The sequence below is a fragment of the Cylas formicarius genome, unplaced genomic scaffold (assembly GCF_029955315.1).
Source record: "Cylas formicarius isolate icCylForm1 unplaced genomic scaffold, icCylForm1.1 PGA_scaffold_10__41_contigs__length_53128322, whole genome shotgun sequence".
In the NCBI taxonomy this organism is placed as follows: domain Eukaryota; kingdom Metazoa; phylum Arthropoda; class Insecta; order Coleoptera; family Brentidae; genus Cylas; species Cylas formicarius.
In genome coordinates this window covers 45,740,219-45,763,509 of record NW_026844214.1, presented here as the reverse complement: position 1 = coordinate 45,763,509, position 23,291 = coordinate 45,740,219, and the positions used below count along the sequence as shown (strand labels likewise).

At 33.3% G+C, this 23,291-nt stretch overlaps 1 protein-coding gene across 2 annotated transcripts in view; it reads right to left on the bottom strand.

Moving 5' to 3' along the window:
* Positions 1–16,635, bottom strand: part of LOC132701574 (serine protease easter-like) — a 33,370-nt gene extending 16,735 nt beyond the window's left edge. Inside the window, exons 1-2 of one of the 2 annotated variants that reach the window (XM_060669643.1) lie at positions 16,351–16,635; positions 8,309–8,539 (exon numbers count right to left, since the gene is read on the bottom strand). In XM_060669643.1, the coding sequence (XP_060525626.1) occupies positions 8,309–8,539; positions 16,351–16,408 (289 nt within the window). In that variant the 5' untranslated portion in view covers positions 16,409–16,635. The remainder of the gene's footprint in view (positions 1–8,308; positions 8,540–16,350) is intronic. The other variant, XM_060669650.1, reaches the window with a different exon arrangement.
* Between the last annotated feature and the right edge of the window lie 6,656 nt (positions 16,636–23,291).

The following is a 23,291-nucleotide window of genomic DNA, read 5'->3' as shown; positions in this document are numbered from 1 at the left end:
TGCTGATTGCTTGCTATGTGTACACAGTAACTAAATAATAAAAATTTCAAGCGTATAAGTTTGTGTTTATGTCGATGCCCCCCAAGAGAATTTCAACAGTTAACAGGAAGTTGCTAAGGAGTTTTAACAATAATTCATTAATTAATTAATATTTGCCTTGAAAAAGATGGGGATTTTTTTGCAAATAAGTTTGTTTCAGAAAACTTGAATTTTTTGTGCAGGGCATTAGTTAACCCTGATGTGACGCATTAAAAAAACAAGTTGATGAAAACATGGGGAACATGAAAGACAGTTTTCGTATAATGAATAAATATTTTATTAAATTATATATTGGCCATTCTGGTCCAACACCTTTTGCCATCTTTCTGGCAGTAACATAATTCCCCTCTCATAAAAGTTTTGGTCCTTGCTGGCAAAAAACTGGTTCAGGTGGTTTTTGACATCTTCATTTGAGGTAAAGGTTTTGCCATCCAAATAATTTTGCAGGGACCGGAACAAATAGTAGTCGGAAGGCGCCAGATCTGAAGAATATGGTGGATGTTGCAGTACGTCCCATTCAAGCTGTAAAAGTTTTTGGCGAGTGACCAAACTTGTGTGAGGTCTCGCATTATCCTGGTGGAACACTACACCCTTCCTGTTGATTAATTCGGGCCTCTTCTCTTTAAGTGAATCATTCAATTTGTCCAGTTGATGAGAATAGACTTCTGAATTAATCGTTGTATTGTCCGGCAAAAGCTCAAAAAAAAACGATTCCTTTGACATCCCACCAAACGGAGAGCATCACCTTTTTTTGGTGAATGTTGGCTTTTGACAAGCTTTGAGCCGGTTCATCTTTTCTGCTCCATGACCTCTTGCGTTTAACATTGTTGTATACAACCTATTTTTCGTCCCCAGTAATAATCCGCTTCGAAAATGGATCATTTTCTTGACGTTTGAGGAGCGAATCACACACGTCAACGTAACGACACAAATTTCGCTCCGTAAGGACATGGGGCACCCACACATCGAGCTTCGAGGTTAAGCCCATGCCTTTCAAAGGGCCATAAACAGTCGAATTCGACAAATGCCTTTATCGCATCTTTGTCAGCTTCGACCGGCCTTCCAGACCGTGGTGCATCTTCGACATCAAAATTGCCGGATCGAAATTTTGCAAACCAGTTCTGGCACTGGCGTACTGTTAACACGTTTTCTCCATACACATCCGTCAATTTTTTTCTCGCTTGGACAGCATTTTTACCTTTTCTGAAGTAAAAAAGTAAAATATGACGAAAATGCTGCTTATTGCTCTCCATATTTAAAAGGGCACCAACCAAAAACTACTGAGTAGAATAAATAGAACTTTTTCACACACAAGCCTTGCAATATCAGCTCTCAAGACATATAATGGTTATGCGGCTTAAGTGTGAAGTTGGTTTCGAAAAAACGTAATTAAGTCCTCTGACGAGAAAAACGAAATGACTTTCCGAACAACCTTTATATATATATATATATATATATATATATATATATATATATATATATATATATATATATATATATATATATATATATATATATATATATATATATATATATATATATATATATATATATATATATATATATATATGTATATATATATATAGTCTGTTCATAGATATAAGAAAGTGACCAATTGCTTTTGAATGGGATTATCCAAGGGTGGTCATTAACTTAGAATGCAACAAGATTATTACCTAAAGTTTCGGAATTTCAATTTAAGTAAAATTGTGGTCCGTAATAGAAAATAATTTTATAGCTACCTGTGATTAATATTCTTTGGTTTGGTATACTACTTAGTTTAAGTTTATTAGTTTAGTAGTGTGCGAATTATGCAAAATATGTGCGAATTTAGTGTATCTCAGAAGATGCTCCCGCCCAAATGTAGAAGACACTATTCTATTGAGACTAAGGAAGTTATAAACAATGTTTATTTGACTCTCATTGAACGTGGTGCCAGCAAGAAAGCATCTTTAGAAGAAACGGCCACATTGACGAAAATTCCAACATCAACTATTTGGAAAATTGTGAATAATCCCATTTCAGCGAGGAAAAAAAGAAGCGATGCTGACATTTTCTCGAGTGTAGATGAAAGTGATCAAGATATAATTCGGCGTAAAATTTACCAGTTATACGAGGAACAAAGCGTGCCTACATCAGATATCTTAATTAGGAGGCTTGAAAAAGATGAACCCGGTGTTAAATGTGGCAGAACTACCTTATGGAAGTGTATTCAACACATGGGTTTTAAATTTAAAAAAATTGACAAAATTCAAGTTTTAATTGAATCTTTTAAAATTCGGAAATTGCGACTGGAATATCTAGAAAAAATTAGGATTTACAGAGAACAACAAAGGCCAATTATTTACTTGGATGAAACCTGGTTCGACACTTATGATACCCCGGAAAAGGGTTGGGTTGATTCAACGGATAAGTGCAAAACAAACAGGCCATCAAAAAGAGGTAAAAGAATAACTATTTTGCATGGTGGCTCTAAAGATGGTTGGATTCCAAATGGACTTTCTCTGTCTGCGAAAAATATTAAAGATTCTTCTCTGGATTACTATGAAGACACCACCGCTGATTTATTTGAAAGTTGGTTTAAAAACAATGTAGTTCCAAACATTCCTCCTAATAGCGTCATTGTAATGGATAATGCAAGTTATCACAGTAGACAGTTGATTAGAAACCCTTCCTTATGTGACACAAAAGCAACAATCTAGGGCATACAGTTTTAAGGCTTCCACCTTACCACTGTATATTTAATCCCATCGAACATGTTTGGCACCTACTGAAATCTACCATTCGTCGTAACAATGTTTTTCTTCCTCCACAAAGTTGGGCAAATTCTGTTAAACATGTAGAAAAGCAGAATAATAATTAGAACAGGCGATGATAGCGATAGTGATACTGATATATTATGTGAATAATTTTAAGTAATTTAAGTAGGTAATAAAAATAATTTGTAATTTTATTTTAGATTTAAACATAAATACATACGTAAATAAATAAACAAAACCCCAAATAATCAAATTCTAAGCAAAGTACGGACCTGAACGGCCATATTTCATTCTTATAGCTTGCCCAGGGCTTTCCTTAATTCGAATCAGTTAGTCACTTTCTTATATCTATGCACAGACTTTACCTATATGAATGGATAATATAGTGTACAGTAAAAACTTAATTCTGTATGTGTTATAGTAGTCTGCTAATAAAGCACGACACACGATCAATGGTCGTGACTGTAATAATGCTATTAACGTTTTTAACTGCTTGTAGGGATTTTGGGGCCAATAAATCAATCTGGTCCAGAGGAATAATAATGAAATTGACACCCAAATACACGAATATATTCTATTGTATTGCGTTATGTTTATTATTATGTTAATAATAAATACTTATTAAATAAAGTTAGTCATCAGACTAGTTTGCATCTGTCCTATCAATATCGTAGACGGATAATTCTTTTACGTTGTCCCAAGTTTTTTTTATAATTAATTAAATTCTCCACTTCAAGTGCATGATTAACACATTCTTTTTAACTGCCCTCTTGTATTAATTGACACTGAGTTTTAATTACATCAATTACACGGGCGAACATTTTTGGGTTCATATTATTACATTTAACTTTGTTTTTTTTAATTAGGTCAATATCATTTCTATAGGGTTCAAATCGCAGTGATAAGGTGGTCATCTAAGGGGTTTATTATTATTATTTTTTTATGACATTGTCTACGATTTGGTTCTTAAAACTTCAACTATTTGTTTTTTTTTTTGTATGAGTAAATAAGTAAGTAAAATAAAGGACATGCTGATTAAGGAACTTTTTTTTTGCAGCTGATAGTAGATTTTTTACTGAAAAAGGCAGGTTTTCACGGTTTGGAACCCATTGGACTAGGTGTAATATCATCTTACATTTTCGATAGAAAAAAGCCAGTTCTTTTTGCAGTAAGGAGATGTGAATTTTACTAATGGTAGTCGCACAGGGCTCCACTGGGGGTCCATTATTGCTTTTGGTCTCTTAATGGTCTCTTTGATCACATGGACCACTGCGAAGTTATTCGGAGTGGTATTAGAATTAGAAATTAGAATTATATTAAATATATGTTATATTCTCTTCTTCTTAACCCATTTTGTCACAGTGGTGCGTTAATGCACCACATATTCTATGATTTTTTTTGTCACATCCAGGAAATATTTGTGCACATCCGTTTAGAAATGTTATTATTATCACTACTAAAGGACATAAATCGCTAATTTATGTGTAAAGGAAAGATCTTATATATGACTTCAAAAGTTAGCAAAAGCGGTACTTAAATGTGTATCACATTTTCAAGTAAATCCAAAATGATAAAAAAAATTATTTTGGATTTGTATTGTCATTTTTGTTAAGTCTATAGCATGTAGATTACATCGCAGAAAACATGCATTGGTTATGAACTGAGGTGGCTTTTACTTGATTAAAATCCATTTATCAAAATAAATAAGAACTAAAGGCTCAGATTTTTACGAATTTCGTGAAAATCTGAACTTTTAGTTCTTATTTATTTTGATATTGATTATGCTTTATTTTTTGAAAATATTTACTGGTGCGTGAATGCACCACTTTTTTTTATCTGTGAAACAAAACTTTATTATTGCAAGTCTAGACAAGTCAGCGCATGTAGAATAAACATCCAACAATTAGCGTGTTCTTTAGTATTAGTTTGTGCCTTATACAGTGAACGTTACAGTTCGTAAAATATGGCATTTCCGAGGTATTTGACTCAAAAGGAATTAAAGGCGTCTATGGAGGAGATCGTGATGGATGAGGACAATAACAACGAAAGTCGTAAGTATCACTTGGATTTACGTATTGTTATGTATTGTAGCATTCCATTTCTTGTAAATTTATATATTTATATAACGTAAAAAAATATTTACAGAACATATTGACGCGGTCTATATTCCACCCGACGTGGATACCTTGACTGACGAAGAAGATATGAACGATAACATAATCTACAAGAGTTTTGGGGAACTAACTGATATAGTTGGAACTTTCGAGTTACATACACAGAATGATACAGCTGTCCTTCAGCAGTCTTGTAATTCATCAATGGGACTTATCAGATGATGAAATCCTGGAATTCAAAAGAAGACGTATGCTTTCTGCAAACGACAGATGGAAGAAAGGTCAGATTGTGTACACTCACACACCTATATCTGATGAATTTAGATCATTTGAGGAACTAAAAAATAGACTTTCTGGAAAAACTCCGCCATAGATGAAGTGCGTTATGATTGTTCATGCTAATAAAGCTCGAATGAGATGTACAATCTGCCACAGCCACACAATTTACATTTGTAATAAGTGTGATGCGCATTTACATACTTCATGCTTTGTAAAATATCGCCAAAAATGGAACCGGGTGTTACCAGTGGTGCTCTTACGCACCATAAAATATTATGCGTTTTTTTGTGTCAAATCAGGTTCTATTTGGAAGACAATCTACTTTTAGTTGTTTTCTGTCGAATTTGAACTTTCTTTTGTATGTTTATCTATAAATTATATGTTACATCTAATGTGCCCCAAAACATTATTTAATGTTTTTTCTAACCAAACTAGCCAAAACATTATTTAGTGTTTTTTCTCGGTGGTTCGTTTACGCACGAGTACTTTTTTGTATGTTTCGAGTTTTTTTTTTGACACATGTAATGCAACAAGTTCAACAAAAATAATTTCAGAGCAAAAAAGTATTTTTTTTTATTTTTTTATGCTTGGGATAATATTGGTTAAGGTGCTGTATTCTTATAGAAAGTTGGCAAGACTTAGGCAAATTTCTCCCTGTCCTGCGGTACTCTTAGTAGTGATTGCGGATCCAGACCAGTCCAGTCCCTAACTTTTTTCGGACATGAACACTGTTTCCTGCCTGGTCCTCTTCTACCTTCAGTCTTGACCTCCATCATTAGTCTCAAGGAATTGTATACCTCGCCTATGTCTTGCATCTGTTGATAATTCCAAGAACTTCCCTGTGTGCATTCATTCTTCTAACTACGTCTCGTTGGAAACATGTTCCGCACACGATATCTTGAGCATTCTACATATTATCATGACCATTACATTTCGAAGATTTCGAGTCGTTGCATCGAGCGGGCCTTGGGCCTTCAGGAAGTAATTCCATACAATCGAATGTATATAAATAAGATTTCACAAAGTCTTTTCATTATAATAAATGGAATTGTCGCACTTTCTATGCTGGATCGAAATTCCGTTTCTTTCCATTTGCATTTCTGGAAATCGCCAGCGTTTTTCTTTTTTCTGTGTTTATTTTATGGCCGAACGCATCCCCCTTTCTACCCCATTTATAAGATTCTGGGGGCTCTGTTGACTCTTCGTTATTATAACGGTGTCATCAGAATACCGTATATTGTTGACTAATCTTCCGTTCACCTTTACGTCTTCTTGGATGTTTTCAAGAGCTTTGGGAAAAATCTTTTCTGAATATATGTTGCAAACTGTGCAGAAACTGAAAATGATCCATTTTTTTTTGCAAAAAAGGCTGATTGCAATTTTATACAACGAGGGATATAGATCTACTTCTGTTTCAGAAACTTATGTCACTGCCATAATAACTCTAAAAGTCTATTACTACTCAAATAATCATCTTCTTCAAATTTGCTCCAAACTGGGAAGTTTAAATACACTAGAAGCGTGACCTAGCTTATATAACCTAATTCCAAATCAGGTCACAAATTTACCATTTCAAAATTTTAAACCAAAGTAAAAAAATTTTTTTATGGATAATTGTTTTCATTCTCTAGATGAATAGAAACGTGTGATAAAGCCTATTGTCCGACATCTTCCATTTTTTTATGTAACGTTTTTATAAGTATTTATTGTACAATTCATCTAACCGTATACATTTCTTTTGTATTTGGACGTGCTCTAAATATACTTAACCTTAGCCTGGTGAGATATTTGGAAGAAGAAAATTTTTTACACAATTTTCAAAAAGTTAACTTGTCATGTCCTGATGGTATACTAGATATCCTTTTTGGTTCCTTGCTCTAGTCCATTCCGCCATCCAAATTTTTTTCAACCAAGGGTGGGTAAACATGACAAATAATGGACTTTCCATTTATGATAGACTAAGCAAGTCAAGACCTGCTGGACTATACACGGAAAATTTACAAATAATCCGCAACCTATACTTAAATTGATTAATTTATGAAGATATTATCTCTAACATTGTTTGATATTGAAAACGCTGGGAACAGCAGAAACTAATAATTTTATGGTAATTTTCATGCAGGTGGTGACTCACCCATACTCGGAATCGCAGAAAATAAATACGGAATTCATGCATCCTCTTAAAAATTGCTATTTCTCGTAAAATGCAATTTATGTAAACACTTAGACACTGCCTTCTTAATAAAATTTATGGACATTAAATACGCGTAGAAGAGTTTTTCTTCTTCTTCTTCTTATTATTATTATTATGAGTATATTTAATTTTTTTCATTGCGTTGTCAAATATTTCATCCAAATTTAGCCCACTCACTAAATTTAATTGCAATTGCGGGTTTATTTTTCGCAAAAGCGTGTTGTGCGACATCACTATAAAAAATCTTTCCCTGGTTTTCCGAAGTGTCGTTGGAAATGAGTATCATTGTTTAGAAAAGTGCCAAAAGTAGTAGTAATTAGATTTCATGTTGTAATTCGCTATTGATTTTTTATGTTTGACCTATTTTAAACGGTAGATTTAATTTTAAGTTTAAGTATGTCGTTTAAGATGCATTCTATCCTGTTTGAACTAGTACAATCCGATAAAGCTAAAGTTTTACTAGTTCTGTCCAACTTACATCTGTTTCTCTTTTGAGAGGACATATCAATAGAAAGTAACGCGCGCCTCTTTAATAATATCCGTGAGAAAAAAATTTGTCTGAGACCAAGAATCTCCGTTGTTAACTAGTATATTTTCAGAAGAGCTTTTTATCATTTAGTGCGTTTTTATTTCAGACTTTTTGCCTTTACCACTATATAAATCGATTTTTAAATAAGCTCAATTAATTCCTTACCAAACACAACTTATACTTAAAATCACGAATCAACGAAGCAATTTTAAAACACATGTAATCTCAATAAAGACTAAATGGTAAAATAATAACGATATATACTTTTACGTAGCATGCACCACTACTACCCGCAAAGCTTAACCTTACAAATCGATCCATAATACTGAACCCTTTGAATAAAGCAAAGTCATAGCAAGCTCATGCCCAAGTTTAATCCAAACGCTGAACTCACCTTGGGGAGCGAGAGATCGCGGAGTAGAAGGAACTTCTGGTTCTTCCTTAACCAATGGGCAACACACTTTCGGCAGCATCCCTTCGAAACCGCATTGGGATCTGCGCAGCAGGTCTGCGCTGCCCGAACTAATCGGTCTATTTCTTAACAACGAGTACAAGGCCTCGCAAGAAGTTATCACTTTGCATTCGCCCTTATTTCGTCTGGGCGTAGTGCACAAGTCGTGACCCTCTGCAAAGACAAACTTTTGTTTGTTGTACTTTGCAAATTATACGATAATTTAATAAGCGTACAAAATTCTACTTCATCTGTAATTTAATAAAACATTTAGGTTGAATTAGCAAAAATGACTAAACAACGGATGCAAGATATGGCAGAAAAAGTAATTTTCAGAAAAATTCATCACTTATGTTGCTTCAAAAAATATAATTTGTTTCCCCGGAATCTAATGGTTTGATTAGTAATCGCTATACACCAAACTGTAAAAGATAGCGGAGAATGTTATTTTGAAAAGTGTCTTCGCCACTGGTGATTAAATGTATAGTTTGACCCGTTTATCAGGCATCACTAACTTATCTTATGAACTAGAATAGATTGAACAAAATGTTAAATACAAAAGTTGCTTACATTAATTTGGATTTTTTTATTTCAAATGGAATATGAATACGGATGTAGATTTGAAAGAGGAGTTCAACAATATTTAAACTGATTTATCTAAGGTATTTCCATCTTGTTCCAAATTTTCTTTGTTTATAAAAGAAGATATTTATGTGTTTTGCAAAATTCGCCCTTTGGAATAAAAAAAATTTGTTACGGTGTTGCCATACTTCGTCCACCATCATCAGAAATGAAGAATATTTAAAACATGCAGCGTCAATTCTGACAATAAGCATGAATTCTGCAATAACACGCCTTAACAATAATGATGGTTCTCATAAGTTTCCTTCATTCAGTATTAACACTATTAAACTCTTTGTCTATATTACTTTTTGTTTTTGTTCATAATGTTTACTATGGAAGAGAAAATTGATATCGTAGAATGTTATTTATTAATTAGTAAAAGTTAAACAATAACTGTTAGAAACTACATGAATAAATTTCCGTTGACTCAAGCCCTAGGGAAAAAATGTTTTCCAAAATCTACCATCAGTTTAGCAGGGAACGAAGCCTGCATTACACAGCAAAAAGCATCTTCAGATACTCAGTGAAAAAAAGTAGTTAGATATTTTATTGCACTTTGAAGACAGTCAACGACGCTCCAATCTTGTCTTCAGAAATTAGGGAATAAATTGATCAACGCGGAAATTATCCTTGAATCCAAGCAGCCCAGACCTAACTCCAATGAACCATTTTTATAACGTACTCTTAAAGATCAAGTGGAATTTGTTCGAAATTCAGTTACTTCATTTAGATACTGCATTGATTGCCCAAAATGGAGGCCATATAAAACATCTTAAATAATGGTTGGTCATTTGATTTATTTAGGATAATTCATGTTAGTAAATTTGTTTTATATTACGTTTGTTGTATTTCTAAGTTCCATCTTATTTTACACTTCTTTTTCTTAATAACACTATTACTTCATCACAATTTTTAATTAAACGTATCATCTCTATAGATTGCATATTTTTCTACAGGGCTTACTCGAAAATGTGCTGAGTAGACCCGTCATATTATATATAGTTGAATTCGCCTTTCAGCGCATAATATACAGGGGCTTCCAGTAAAAAAAAAGGAAAACTGATGAGATGCACGAAGTACGTCAACACGGCAACATTTTTTATTTAAAAATACAAGTTTTTCAAAACAAATATACGAAAAGAGAATTTGAAATAAAACTTAGATACTGTTGCGTTTAATTGCCGTACATAGTTAAATGCATTAAAATGCAGGGCGTTTCACCTGTATACATAAAAATATATTAAATTAAAAGTTCAAATTAACCTAAGCAACTTTTATATTTAACTTTTTGTTGGATATCTTCTAGTTCCTGAGATAAGTTAGTAATTCGTCATAAACGGGTAATGGCTGTCCTTTGGCTGGTAAGTTTCGAGGTTTTCTGATTTTTGACTTGTCCATTTATTTTCAAGGTTAAGAGATCTCTTGCCCTGTTAAATTTGAGTAACATCCTATTAAAATTTATTATATACCTAGCTTTTGTCTCAGGTCAAGGTCATGCGCTAGTTGGCCACCTTAGTGATCATCTCTGCGTATTATTCCGAATTTATCAATGCACATGTTATTTACTAACGAAAATTTATTTTTAATGTTATAACTACAAAAACGTACGTTTAAATTATATAATAATTGCAATGCAAAAGCCTATCAGGTATTATGCTCGCCGACACAGTTGGCGGTGATTATAATAGATGTCACGATGTCACTAATGTCACTTTAATAAGTCTCTATCGTTTTTGATTGCTATGTATTTCCTTACGTAATAAAGTACAACAACTATTCTTAATAAGTATTTACCAAGTTATTGGGACGTCGCAAAAAAGGTTTGTTGCCACTCTGCGTCATATAACTAGACAAGTGAGTGGTAACATTGCAATAGTAGAAGTTGGTTAGATTGGTTAAAATTAATTTTTATTCGGAAAAGATTGAAACATAAGTTATAAATTTAATTATGTTTATAATAGAATTTTAAAATACGGAATATTCCTTTTAGGGCATACATAGATACATAGATATATAGATATCAAAGTTGACCAAAAGACCTGTAAAAGCTAAAGAAAACTCACTTTTATTTTCTAAGTAGAACCTGACAATAAATGCACAGTGACGTTTCAAGCTAATAATTCAAACAATGGAAGGTATGATGATCTTCATCGCTTATTTTGAAGACCTGTTTTAATTAACAAAAATTATGGAATATGTCCGCAAAAAGCATGCCTTGGAGAAAATGTGAATTTTTATAAAATGCCAATAATATTGGAGGTCGAATATGTTGCGGAAAATCAGTTGGTCTGCATATGATTTGCATATAATATTCTATACAACTATTTACGCTTTGATAGGTCAATCTTTAACACTTGCAGCTATCTCGCATTTCTATCGAGTTTCTCGGAAATTCATGTTTCTCGTTTGAGATCAGGTCCGTAATTACCTATAATAATAATTTTCATTGACGTTTTATAAATGTATAGGTTACGGAAAAACCTGATCCAATTATTAGATTTTCCCATTAATCATATTCCATCATCGAAAACTTCTACAGGTACCTTCATTTTTAATAAACACAAAATATTTTATTTGTTGCTTAGTTTATATATTTATATAAGAATGTTATTTATCAGAATATCGAAAAAAAATATTGGAAAAAGTTTTTGGCGCAGTTAAAATTTAAGAAATATGTATTAAACTACTTAGATACTTAGACTAGATACTTTAATAAAGTGTTTTTCTTAAAATTTATGTGAAACACTCGATTTCAAAAAAAAAAGTTTCAAAATCGATGATGGGGAAATTCCCTACGTAAAAATAAGATTTTCTTTATCTCAACATATGGGTCTTTGATTTGGGTTGTGAGGAATGAAATATAAAAAATTACACACCTTTAAAATATTCTTTTGCCATTACATTATTAATTGATATGTTATTAATTTATGGTGAAGTGAGGCACAATGTAAGAAAAGCAACTAGAATTTATCAAGACGAAATATCTGCAGACTGCAGAGAAACTGAGGAGGCAGTTCTCAATGCAGTGAAACGTAATCCACTACAATTGTTTCTAACGAAATAAGAAATATGTTCACATAATTTGACAATAGCAGCAACTAAAGCCCTACACATACTCATACACTTCACACGTGTTCAAGATTTTTTTACCAAGAGACTATCGCTTTAACTCATAACTGGCCGCGAAAAATTCTTAATCGCACCGCCGCAGAACCAGGCCCTGTCAGCATTATCCGCCAGGATACAAAGCCAAGAGCCCCTAAAATTTATATCTTGTATTATGTTTAAATTAATACCATTGATTCTTTATGTGTTAAACAAGAGTAAAGCTATAAACAAAATAATAATATACGTTTATTCATATAAAACTATAGTAATTAAATAAAACAAACAATTCAAACAACAAAAAGTACCTAATATTTTTTTAATGTGGTAGTCCTTAAACATTTTCCAACACATAGAGGAATTTCACAATATCCGCAGATAAAGCAAGTTTCTCTCCTTATGTCCTGAATTTTGCAAACTTTGGACTGTTTCTGTGGAATTTTTTCTCCCCGAACTTTTAAGTTTTCCAAGCCTATGTGTTTTTATATCTACTGAAAGCCTACTTGGTGGATCTTCAGGAGTAGCTCTTTTTGATGGGCCTTCTGAAACTTGTGCTTCTAAACCCACATTTTCTTGATTATCTACCCAACTTCTAGCAGTTTCTAGTAAATAAGAGGTGCATTTTATTTTCTTTGCCGGGTTCAATTCCTTGTATATCACAAATGAATTAAATAATGCGCAGTTCAACATAAACACAAAGGCCTTTTTTGTCCATTTTAGACTTTTTCTTATAACATGACTATAAGGAAGGTATTGATAATATAATAAATTTATTTAAAAAATATTCTGTTATTGGTTCACTTTTGAAGAGCCGATCTGCGTTTTCTGGCATTTCATCAATATTACAAAAATGTAATGATTGTAATATTTGTCTAAACCTATTTCGGCGAATAACTTTGCCAAAAATGGGTTTCAATATGTAAATCAGTAGACCAACAATCGTTTTGTATTACTTTTTCTTACCTGCCCCATTAAAATATTCAAACCAAGAAACTTCTTCATTTCGGCTATTGTTGCATCTGTCCATTGTTTAATCTTTTTCACTGATTTATATTTGTGAATATGTTGCATAGAATACCTGTTTGTTTCCCGTCAACGCCAATAAACAAATCCACTGTATCTTGTATATTTTCAGGATTTTTTGGAAATACTTTAGCATTATCATTTGTAATTGTTGTATATGTTTTCGTTTTCAAACTCTGTACCTCCGGAATACAATAGGTAAAACTTTTCTTTTAGTATTTATTGCAATGTCTGAATCATCGCTATCATCTGTATCATTTTCATGCCCAGATAATATATCAGCATAAAACTCATTAGTCTCATTGCAAATATTATTCAAAATAGTCTTCTTCCATTCTAAAGCAGGTTAAATAATAAATTAATCTATATTTATTTCAAAATTGATAAAAAACCACTTAAAATAAATCGACTGTTTGATGGCACAAACAAAGTTGTTCTGTCAAAAAACGTACTACTATGTCAGCGGCTACTGGATTTTAACTAAAAAACAACAAAAAATAACGTAACGTCAGCGGCTACTGAATTTCGGACAAAAGATGACTTATTACTACATCAGCGGCCAGTAATGAGTTAAGCAGGAATTTTGTCAGTTCTGTCTACATAAGGTTGAAAACCAGTCTTGTCATTTACAAGAAAGGAAATTATAACTTTTCAAAACTTACATAGCTGACCCGATGAAAATCTCCATTTACTAATAGTAGCGAACTCGTCGTATCAGTTTTCTATGAATATTTCGCTGGTATTACTGGAAATCGCATTACTAGTCTCATTATTCTACCATATCATCATATTTAAATTTTCTATTGTTTGTGTTACCTGTATTAGTGATAAATGGAATTTGGTTCCAACAAGTTAGGGCACTGGCGCATTTTGATATTTATGTTAGGGAGTATCTTTTGGTCATTGATGGGTTCGTCGCGGAGGTCTCTCGTCACCAAGATCTGCTGATTTGAATCTTTTATTTATGTCGACAGTTAAAGGCACTTATTTATAACACAGCGGTACAAACACTAATCAAGCTGCAAGGAGCCATTTTCACCAATTAATTAGTTTAAATTAAAGGCCTTAAAAATATTTAAAAATGAAAAGATATTTACAGCCTTCTCAATTTAGCAATCAAAGAAAAAAGTCTGTGGTGGGCAGGTATTTTTAGAAAAGTATTGCAGTGATAGTCCATGGTCATGCTGTCCAAAATCTTTTTGTATTTTTGTAGTAAAATATGTACCAATTTACTTTTACCTTTTAAATTTTATTGTAATACTTCAATCGTTTTGGATAACTTTGCCGTAAATAAAAACAAAAAATCTTTACCGCCCTGTAGCTACGAAACGAAGCAGAATCCGAGAAAAGTGAGGAATCTTCCATCCAGCGATGGCACATGTTTTTTGACACACTCTGTATAATCGTCGTTCATTTGGTTTTAACAATTTAAAGGCAGATAAAGGTTAGTTGATTTTATTACAATTCAGAGGTGTAATTCATAATATTACCGTTAAGATGCATTAACAAGCAAAATGGCGTGACACATTTTGGTAAAAATAATTTCTATAATTTGTTTCAATAAATAAAGAAATTTTATAAAATTAACTAAATAACTTTCCCAGGATGCACCGCTGCGCTCTGCTGGGATATTTACCAACGCCACCTCTGACTCTGTTGCCATAAACATTCTGTCTCTCTCTCCATCATATACTCTCTTATATGCAAATAAACCGAGGTTCTGTTCATTTGCGAGTAGCACAATAATGTATTGGCCGATAGTTTTTTTTTCTACCAGGATCATCATCAATTTAGGTTCTTCTTACATTTTTTTTTGCTTCTGCATTTAGACGTGCAAAAGTCCCTAAACGACGTACAGGGCGCTGTTCAAGACGTTAATTATTCGATCTAATCACCAACAAAACAAAACGATAACCTTCATATCTCGACCCAGGATGTTTAAAGAAAAACGAGCAGTCATCTCTTTCTCTCTCTCTCTTTGGACGTTCGCAAATTGTTAAATCGTTAAATAGTATCACAGTAGTTGTAGTAGATGTTGCGCGGACCCGAATTTTTGGCAAAAAACAAAAATGTCTAAAAGAATAACCACCAAATTAAAATTGCGCATGGACAGAATGAACCTAGTTTGCAAAATATTCTCTATGACGTCACGTCGCGCGTTTGGGTCAGCTTGGAATGATTTCAAGATGACTGGTAGTCATTTTGATATGGGGATATCAAAAACTAATCACAAAATTTTTGACCATTCCAAGGCAATGATATTTTATCAGCCCTATTTCTAAAACGAATAATGAGATGAAACAACTTCAAATGTTTGGCTATGTGGAAATTAATGGTTGTTTTCACAAGTCATTTAAAAAAATGTCTGTTTAGGTATATCGATGTGGATACAACTACATTAACACACACATATAAAACAAATCCTATCAGTTATTAGTTAAAAAAAGGAGTTCAAAAAATAAAATTTGGGATAGTCTCGTATTCTGCAAAACTCTTTTTAGAAGTTTCAAGAAATCTCTTGAGATTGGCTATCAATGTATTTAAATTTAATTTATATAATTTTTATTACACCTATTGTAATAGTCAGTTATACTGGGAGTAATGGTGTTGTCGAGATAAATTCTTCTTTTCTCTATGGAAATTGGACAATACTTTCACCAACGTAGTAGCGAACATACGCTGTATATATGAGAAGAATGATTCTAATAGATCATAGCAACATTCGGAAAAGTGCGAGTCCCTTCATTGGCCCAAGATATGTTGCTAGTATAATTGCATAATTAGTCCACATGGTTCCATTAAAAGTGTAAATGGACTTCTAAGTATTTTATTGAGGTCGGATTTTGTTTTCCGTAAGTAAATATTATCTATTGTATTTTTTGCTGATTTAGGCTATGCAAATGAAAACAGCCATTCGTGCTAGATTACGTGCTATAACAATGGTTTCTATATATAAACGTCATCTGTTTTTTCTCAATACAACTACAAGAAAAAACTGTCAGCGTTGAGAACTACCTTGAATGCGATAACAATGCATTTTATATGAGTTTCTTCAGTTTGTTAGAAATGGCATTTTCGACGATTATTTTAGGTATGACTTGCCAAGTTCCAAGCAAGTGAAAGTATTTTTCAAATGTTAATTTTGTTATTGTTTGTCACAATTATTCAACGTTCCTTTAATAATAATACCTGATTTAGGAACCGATTGTTAGGTACAAAAAAGCCGAACTTACGGTTCAAAACAATACCGATCAGAGCGTAAAATATGAAAACTAAAAAAGTCCGATCCATCGCACAAAATTGCAGATACGTATCGATCAAACGCCCGGTCAGCCAAACGATCACTAAAATTACGACGCACTGTCCGAGTTTACATTGCACGTACGGAGTGAGTACCGAGTTGTTTATTTATATCCGTCGACCATTATACTACTGAACGCTCATGCCCGGCAGACAATTTTGCGTTAAAGAAATTGTTTAATTTAATTTGTGCGGGACCTCGACAACCTTGGAAATACCGGCACTGACTCAGGACGGGCATCGGCAGAACGCCGCCGCTGCACAATAAAACGAGATTTCAATGACGACGTCATCATCACTTCATTTTCGATGGATTAGCCATAATTTCTTATAAAGGGAGGGGAAGGCCAGATTTTTCGTTTAAAAATTGAAATGCCCATTAAAATTAATAGCATATTACGCAAGTAGGTTAATAAACGGCGTTTTAGTAAAGAATTTGTTTTGGCGCGATCAGACCGTGACAATTCACTGAGTGAATTGTCACGGGCCTATGAGAATTGAGAAGCGTCAGGTAAGTGAATGGCAATCCATGGCAATAATTTCACAAAATCCTGTGATTAAAGAATCGAAAATGTCCGACGTAGTTCAAACACAAAAACAAAAAGGAAATGGTGAAATCTGTAATACTGTGTAGATTTTAGTCTTACCACCTATCCCAACTTCGTCGTTAAAACATTAAGAATTTACGATTATCTATACTAAAATAAACCTCAACCTGATTACTTCATAAGTCTGAATAGAAATTCAAAAAAGGAAATAGGACTACAGTATTACTTTTTATTCTTAAAGTCTATTTTTAAGTGACTAAATGATACGAATTAAGGAAAGACCTGTGCAAACTGTAAGAATGAAATATGGCCGAACAGGTCCGGACGTTGCTTAGAATTTAATTATTTGGTGTTTTGTGAGGAAAGATACTAAACAATATTTATTTATTTACGTATGTATTTATGTTTAAATCTAAAATAAAATTACAAATTATTTTCATTACCTACTTAAATTACTTATAATTTTTCACATAATATATCAGTGTCACTATCAGTATCATCGCCTGTTCTAATTATTATTTGTTCTATATTATTTGCAATATGGATATACGATTGTTCTGCTTTTTTTATATGTTTAACAGAATTTGCCCAGCCAAGTAAATAATTGGCCTTTGTTGTTGTCTGTAAATCCTAAGTTTTTCTAGATATTCCAGTGGCCATTTCCGAATTCTAAAAGATTCCATTAAAACTTGCCTTTTGTCAATTTTTTTAAATCTAAAACCCATGTGTTGAATACACTTCCATAAGGTAGTTCTGCCACAGTTAACACCGGTTTCATCTTTTTCAAGCCCCCTAATTAAGATATCTAATGTAGGCAAGCTTTGTTTCTCGTATAACTGGTAGATTTTACGCAGTATTACATCTTGATCACTTTCATCTACACTCGAGAAAATGTCAGCGTCGCTTCTTTTTTTCCTCGCTGAAATAGGATTATTCACAATTTTCCAAATAGTTGATGTTGGAATTTTCGTCAATATGGCCGTTTCTTCTAAAGATGCTTGCTTGCTGGCACCACGTTCAATGAGAGTCAAATAAACATTTTTTACAACTTCCTTAGTGTCAATAGAATACATTTGGGTGGGAGCATCTCCTGAGATACACTAGACTCGCACATATTTTGTATAATTCGCACACGATTCAACACACGCTGTATTACACACGAAATAAGAATGATTACTAATAAACTTAAACTAAGTAGTATCCCAAATTAAAGAATATTAAACACAGGTAGGTATAAAATTATTTTCTATTACGGACCATAATTTTACCTGAATTTAAATTCCGAAACTTTAGGTAATAATCTTGTTGCATTGTATGTTAATCACCACCCTTGGATAATCTCATTCAAAAGCAATTGGTAACTTTCTTATATGTATGAACAGACCATATAAGTAAGTATCACTTTAATGAAAACAATATAAATTTTATAGAAAACAACCAAGTTCAGGTAAGCTACAGCTTTCCAAAACTAGCAACCATTTTACTGACAAATCAATATATAAGATTTAACAGTACATTATTGGTTGCTAGGCGAGTCAAAGAACATGTTTTATTAAAATGTCCACAATTGGTTATGCTATGATGTATCAACAAGGGAACTTAAATATTTGTTTCAACAATAGAAAATATATGAAAATTTACAAGATAGGTCTACGACTGGTAAAACTAAAGATAATAGGCTGGTAAGGAATAGAAAGAAAAGCTTTTACGAGAAAAAATTCTTCATTTTGGAAAAAAAAAACACACAATTATCATTATTATTATATCAGGGATACAATTTTAGGTAATAATGTTGTTGCATTGTATGTTAATGACCACCCTTGGATAATCCCATTCAAAAGCAATTGGTTACTTTCTTATATCTATGAACAGACCATACCTGCCAATTTTGCTTGAAACTTCCATCTTCACTGAGACTGAGACAGAGACAATTTTTTTTTATGTTTTCAAAATGTATGTAAACTACTTATAGCACTTTGTAAGAAAAGCTTATGCACTGCAATTAAATTCTACTTTGTGTATAGGGTGGGCCGTTTATCTTGGGACACTACCTATACGCAAACTATAGATGTATAGAACTTTAAGTTGCAATAAATCAACGATGGATTATTCGATTGACATGAATTTTATTTATCCGAAAGATAAACATTTTAAATATGATTTCTGGCATATGACCGCCACGGCTGGCGCGGATGTAGTCCAATCTGAATGTCCAATTTTCGATGACTTTTTCCAACATTTGTGGCCGTATATCGGCAATAACACGGCGAATGTTGTCTTCCAAATGGTCAAGCGTTTGTGGCTTATCCGCATAGACCAATGGCTTTACATAGCCCGACAGAAAGTAGTCTAGCGGTGTTAAATCACAAGATCTTGGAGGCCAATTCACAGGTCGAAAACGTGAAGTTAGGCGGTCCCCAAACGTGTCTTTCAATACATCGATTGTGGCACGAGCTGTGTGACATGTTGCGCCGTCTTGTTGAAACCACATGTCCTGGACATCATAGTTATGCAATGTAGGAATGAAAGAGTTAGTAATCATAGTTCTATATCGATCACCATTGACTGTAACGTTCTGGCCATCATCGTTTTTGAAGAAGTACGGATCAATGATTCCACCAGGCCATAAAGCGCACCAAACAGTCAGTTTTTCTGGATGTATAAAGTGGATGGACACAGATCCAATTCCTGTGCTCGATGTCGGATGGACTCTTCCTCAATGCTATGCTCTACAGCAGCAATAGCTTCTTATGTACGCACCGTACGGGGTCTCTGGGGATTCGAGTTATCAATAAGAGTAAACGTGGTGCGAAAACGTTCCATAGTTAATCGAATTAACTGCTTTGATGGACGATTTTGTCGACGATAAAATGGACGTAGTGCGCGATACGTATTCCGCACAGAACCATTATTTTCGAAATAAAATTGCACTATTTGCAAGCGTTGTTCAGGCGTGAGTCTATTCATGATGAATTGCCATGAGAATAAATCACTTGACAGCTGTTAAATCGGTCACCATCTTGAACAGTAATGCCAACTTAAAGTTCTATACATCGAAAAAAAAAACCCATTATATAGAGCGTGTTTAATAATATTGCTTCATTTTTGAATTATATACAAAATTCTAGAAATATTTTATGTATAATGTCGTAGTCCAACTGTCTTTGAAATTTTTAATTTCCCATTTCTTCATTCGGAAGCATTTATTATTTCACTTTTGTTGTAGAGAAAGGACTCGAATAACGAATTTCATAATAAATTTCAATACATATTAACACAGGGAACGCGAAAAATAAAATTAAAAATAAATTTAAAAAAACTGCCAAAAAACTTTTTCTTTAAAGGAAACTACCTATTTCTATAATTTTGTCATATTTAGCATTAAACATTAAGGTTGTATATGCCAAATATTTTTTTTATTTTTCGATATATTCCCTTTTAAACATTTGTCCATCACAAATAATATGCTGTTGCCATATAAATTCAGTTAGTGTAAGCTGGCTATGACGGCGTTTAAACAAAACAAGTGCTAGAACGCTGCCTCCTTGGACGCGTGTTTTGTTGTTGACTGCTGTCATAATTCAAATATTTTTTCTACTCCTGTCTGTAAAATACCTAATGACACACCGATCTAGCGTGCGGGAAGCGTAATTTTACCACGTTAGTTTCGTTTCCCACGAATCCGAGCCACTTCGGACATTTCTGGGATTTTACCGCACGGATTTGGGAGCTATCGGATGTTTTCGGAGCTATTTCCCACGCTTTGAATTTTGACATTTGTCAGTTCTGACCGAGATGTCAGTGAATGTATTCCTGTTGTTTTGCCAAAATGTATCCAAAAACTAACGGTCGTAGAAAAAGTATAATATGCAACACGTTCTCGTGTCAAATGCCATTTGTCAAAAGAACAAAGCTTCGAACGTGTCTTCAAATAAACACCTGTCAGAAATTAGAGCAACAGGATTACAACATCAGGTTAGATTTTTGCAACAATGTTTTGGAGAGACACTTTTCAGAAAATATATTTGCTAATATTATTTGGACAGATACGTCCATATTTACAACTTCAACTAAAATTTTGGCCTGGCCTCCAAGGAGTTACGACTTAGCACCACTAGATTTTTTCCTATGGGGTACATTTAAAGATTTAGTCTACAAACACAAACCCTCAACTGGCGAGAAATTAAACGTTGATAATAGAAGGTATCGGATATTTAAATGGGACTGAATCTGTTAGAAACGTCATTATGTACTTAGAAACCTTTTATACTACTTGTATTCCTGAAAGCGGAGGACATATTGAACTGTTACAATAATTATTATCCTTCGTAAACAATTAATGTTTTATTGATCGTTTATTAATGATAGCATGAAAGCTTGAAGAACTTAATCTAGAACCTAAACTTTATTTGCCAATTCAAAAATCAGTTACATTAGACACATGCAGTATTGTAAGCGGAATCTTTGCAATGCGGCGCTAAAGGCATTGTCAATGCTATCAGAAAGCTCTTCATCTTGTCAATAGACCGATGTGACAGCTTGACGCACTAGGAAAACTGTGAAATTGTAAATGTGAATAATAATAATAATAATAAATGTCTTTATTGAATTAAGTAAATATACATCTTATAACAAATGAATAATGAACATCTCAAACAGTTCAAACAAAAAAAAATTATTTATTAATAATTAATATTTAATACTTAAAATTCTTTTGGTAGATTATTTAATACGTTTGTCATGCAACTTGCAAATTTTCATTGACTGACCTAGAGGCGAAAAGGCCTAATATTAATGTTATGTTATTAATCGCTCTTGTTTTCCAAAAGTAATTCCGCAAGAGACCCTCAATCAATTCAGTGTTGTATTTCTGGATGCTCGAAATGCCTCCGATCAAATCAACCAGATTAAAAGAACGCCTTATTTTGACAAGTAACAATACTAGCAGTTTCTAATCATCTTCGCGAGGCAGGACACAAGATGTAATTCGATATAATCAAAATTCGATCCGGAAAAAATTCAATCGTCAAAGTTAAAAAGTTAAGCGCTGCACAAAAATAATAATGTAATCCCTTCATAGGTTTTCAACATTATCTAAATTTGGTTATTTCATATTTTAGTAACAGTACTAGCACATATTTTATACAATGGAATAAAAAAGCAAACTGTTGCCTACACATTTGTTTTTGTTATTATTAATTACCTACTTTAAGAAGAAGATGGACGGCCAAAAGATTATTGCCTTTAAGCAAAAAATCAGTCAGTCTTCTAGCTTTATTTCTACTGGTAACTTCAAAAATCAATTTATGCACGAAGTGGGATCTCTTCGGAGTCTGTGCAGTAAAAAATTAAGGCATTAATGAGTTTTTCCGGGCTATCGGCCTGTGGTCTACTGGTTTTCCTACCAAAGCTTTCAACTGCTACTGTGGCAGTCATCCTCAGTAGACTAAGATTGTAGTGCGACGACTGTTGCGCCTAAGAGCCCGGAAGATCTCATTCGTTACGATACCGGTCGTGAAAGCCTACGGAAGTATGCCTCAATTTTTCTGCTATCATTAACAGATTTAAGTCGTCTGCAAAATTTACAAGGTGTGACTCGTTGCGAAGGATCTCACTGACCAAATTGGTCACATAGCACCGCCCTTTGCAATGCCTAGGTGAAAACTGCTGTCTTCCGTAGAATATTTTCTCCCATCCATCATTAGGTGTACGATTTTAATCAGTCTAACGAGGATCCATCATGTCCATCTCTTTCTAACTTTTATAATAACATTTGATAGTCTAAGATATGAAATGCTTTGGACGTACCCATTTTTCCAGCTGTTCACAATTTTATCCACAAAATTGTATGTTGCAGTCTCAACAAATGTACTTCTAAGGTAACCATGTTGAAATTAAGAAGTCTTGTGCTACTCCCAAAAATTTCAGAAAATGTAGTCAAAGTTTTTATGTCTGTTTTTGTTTAGCAGTTGCCATACTTAAACGAATTGTTTAGAATGTTACGGGTCCTGCAACCTCTTCCTTGAACGAATTTCAGCATTTTCTTGTTCTTTAGTTTTGAAATATTTTTTAAAATGTCCTGTGGTGTTGAAGGTGATAAAAAGAAGAGTTTGTTATTGCTGAAGAGAACAAAAAAACTTCGTGTTTGTCTGATTTCTTAGAAAACTCTGATCCCTCTCAGTGATAAACCTGTCAAAATTAGAACAGATGGTACCAGGATCGCCGGGAATCTCCCGTTTGATTTGAGTGATTTGAATTTTAATCATTACGCTTCCCAACAATTTGCCACACACATTTAGATTTATTTTCACTGTTTATGTGCAGAG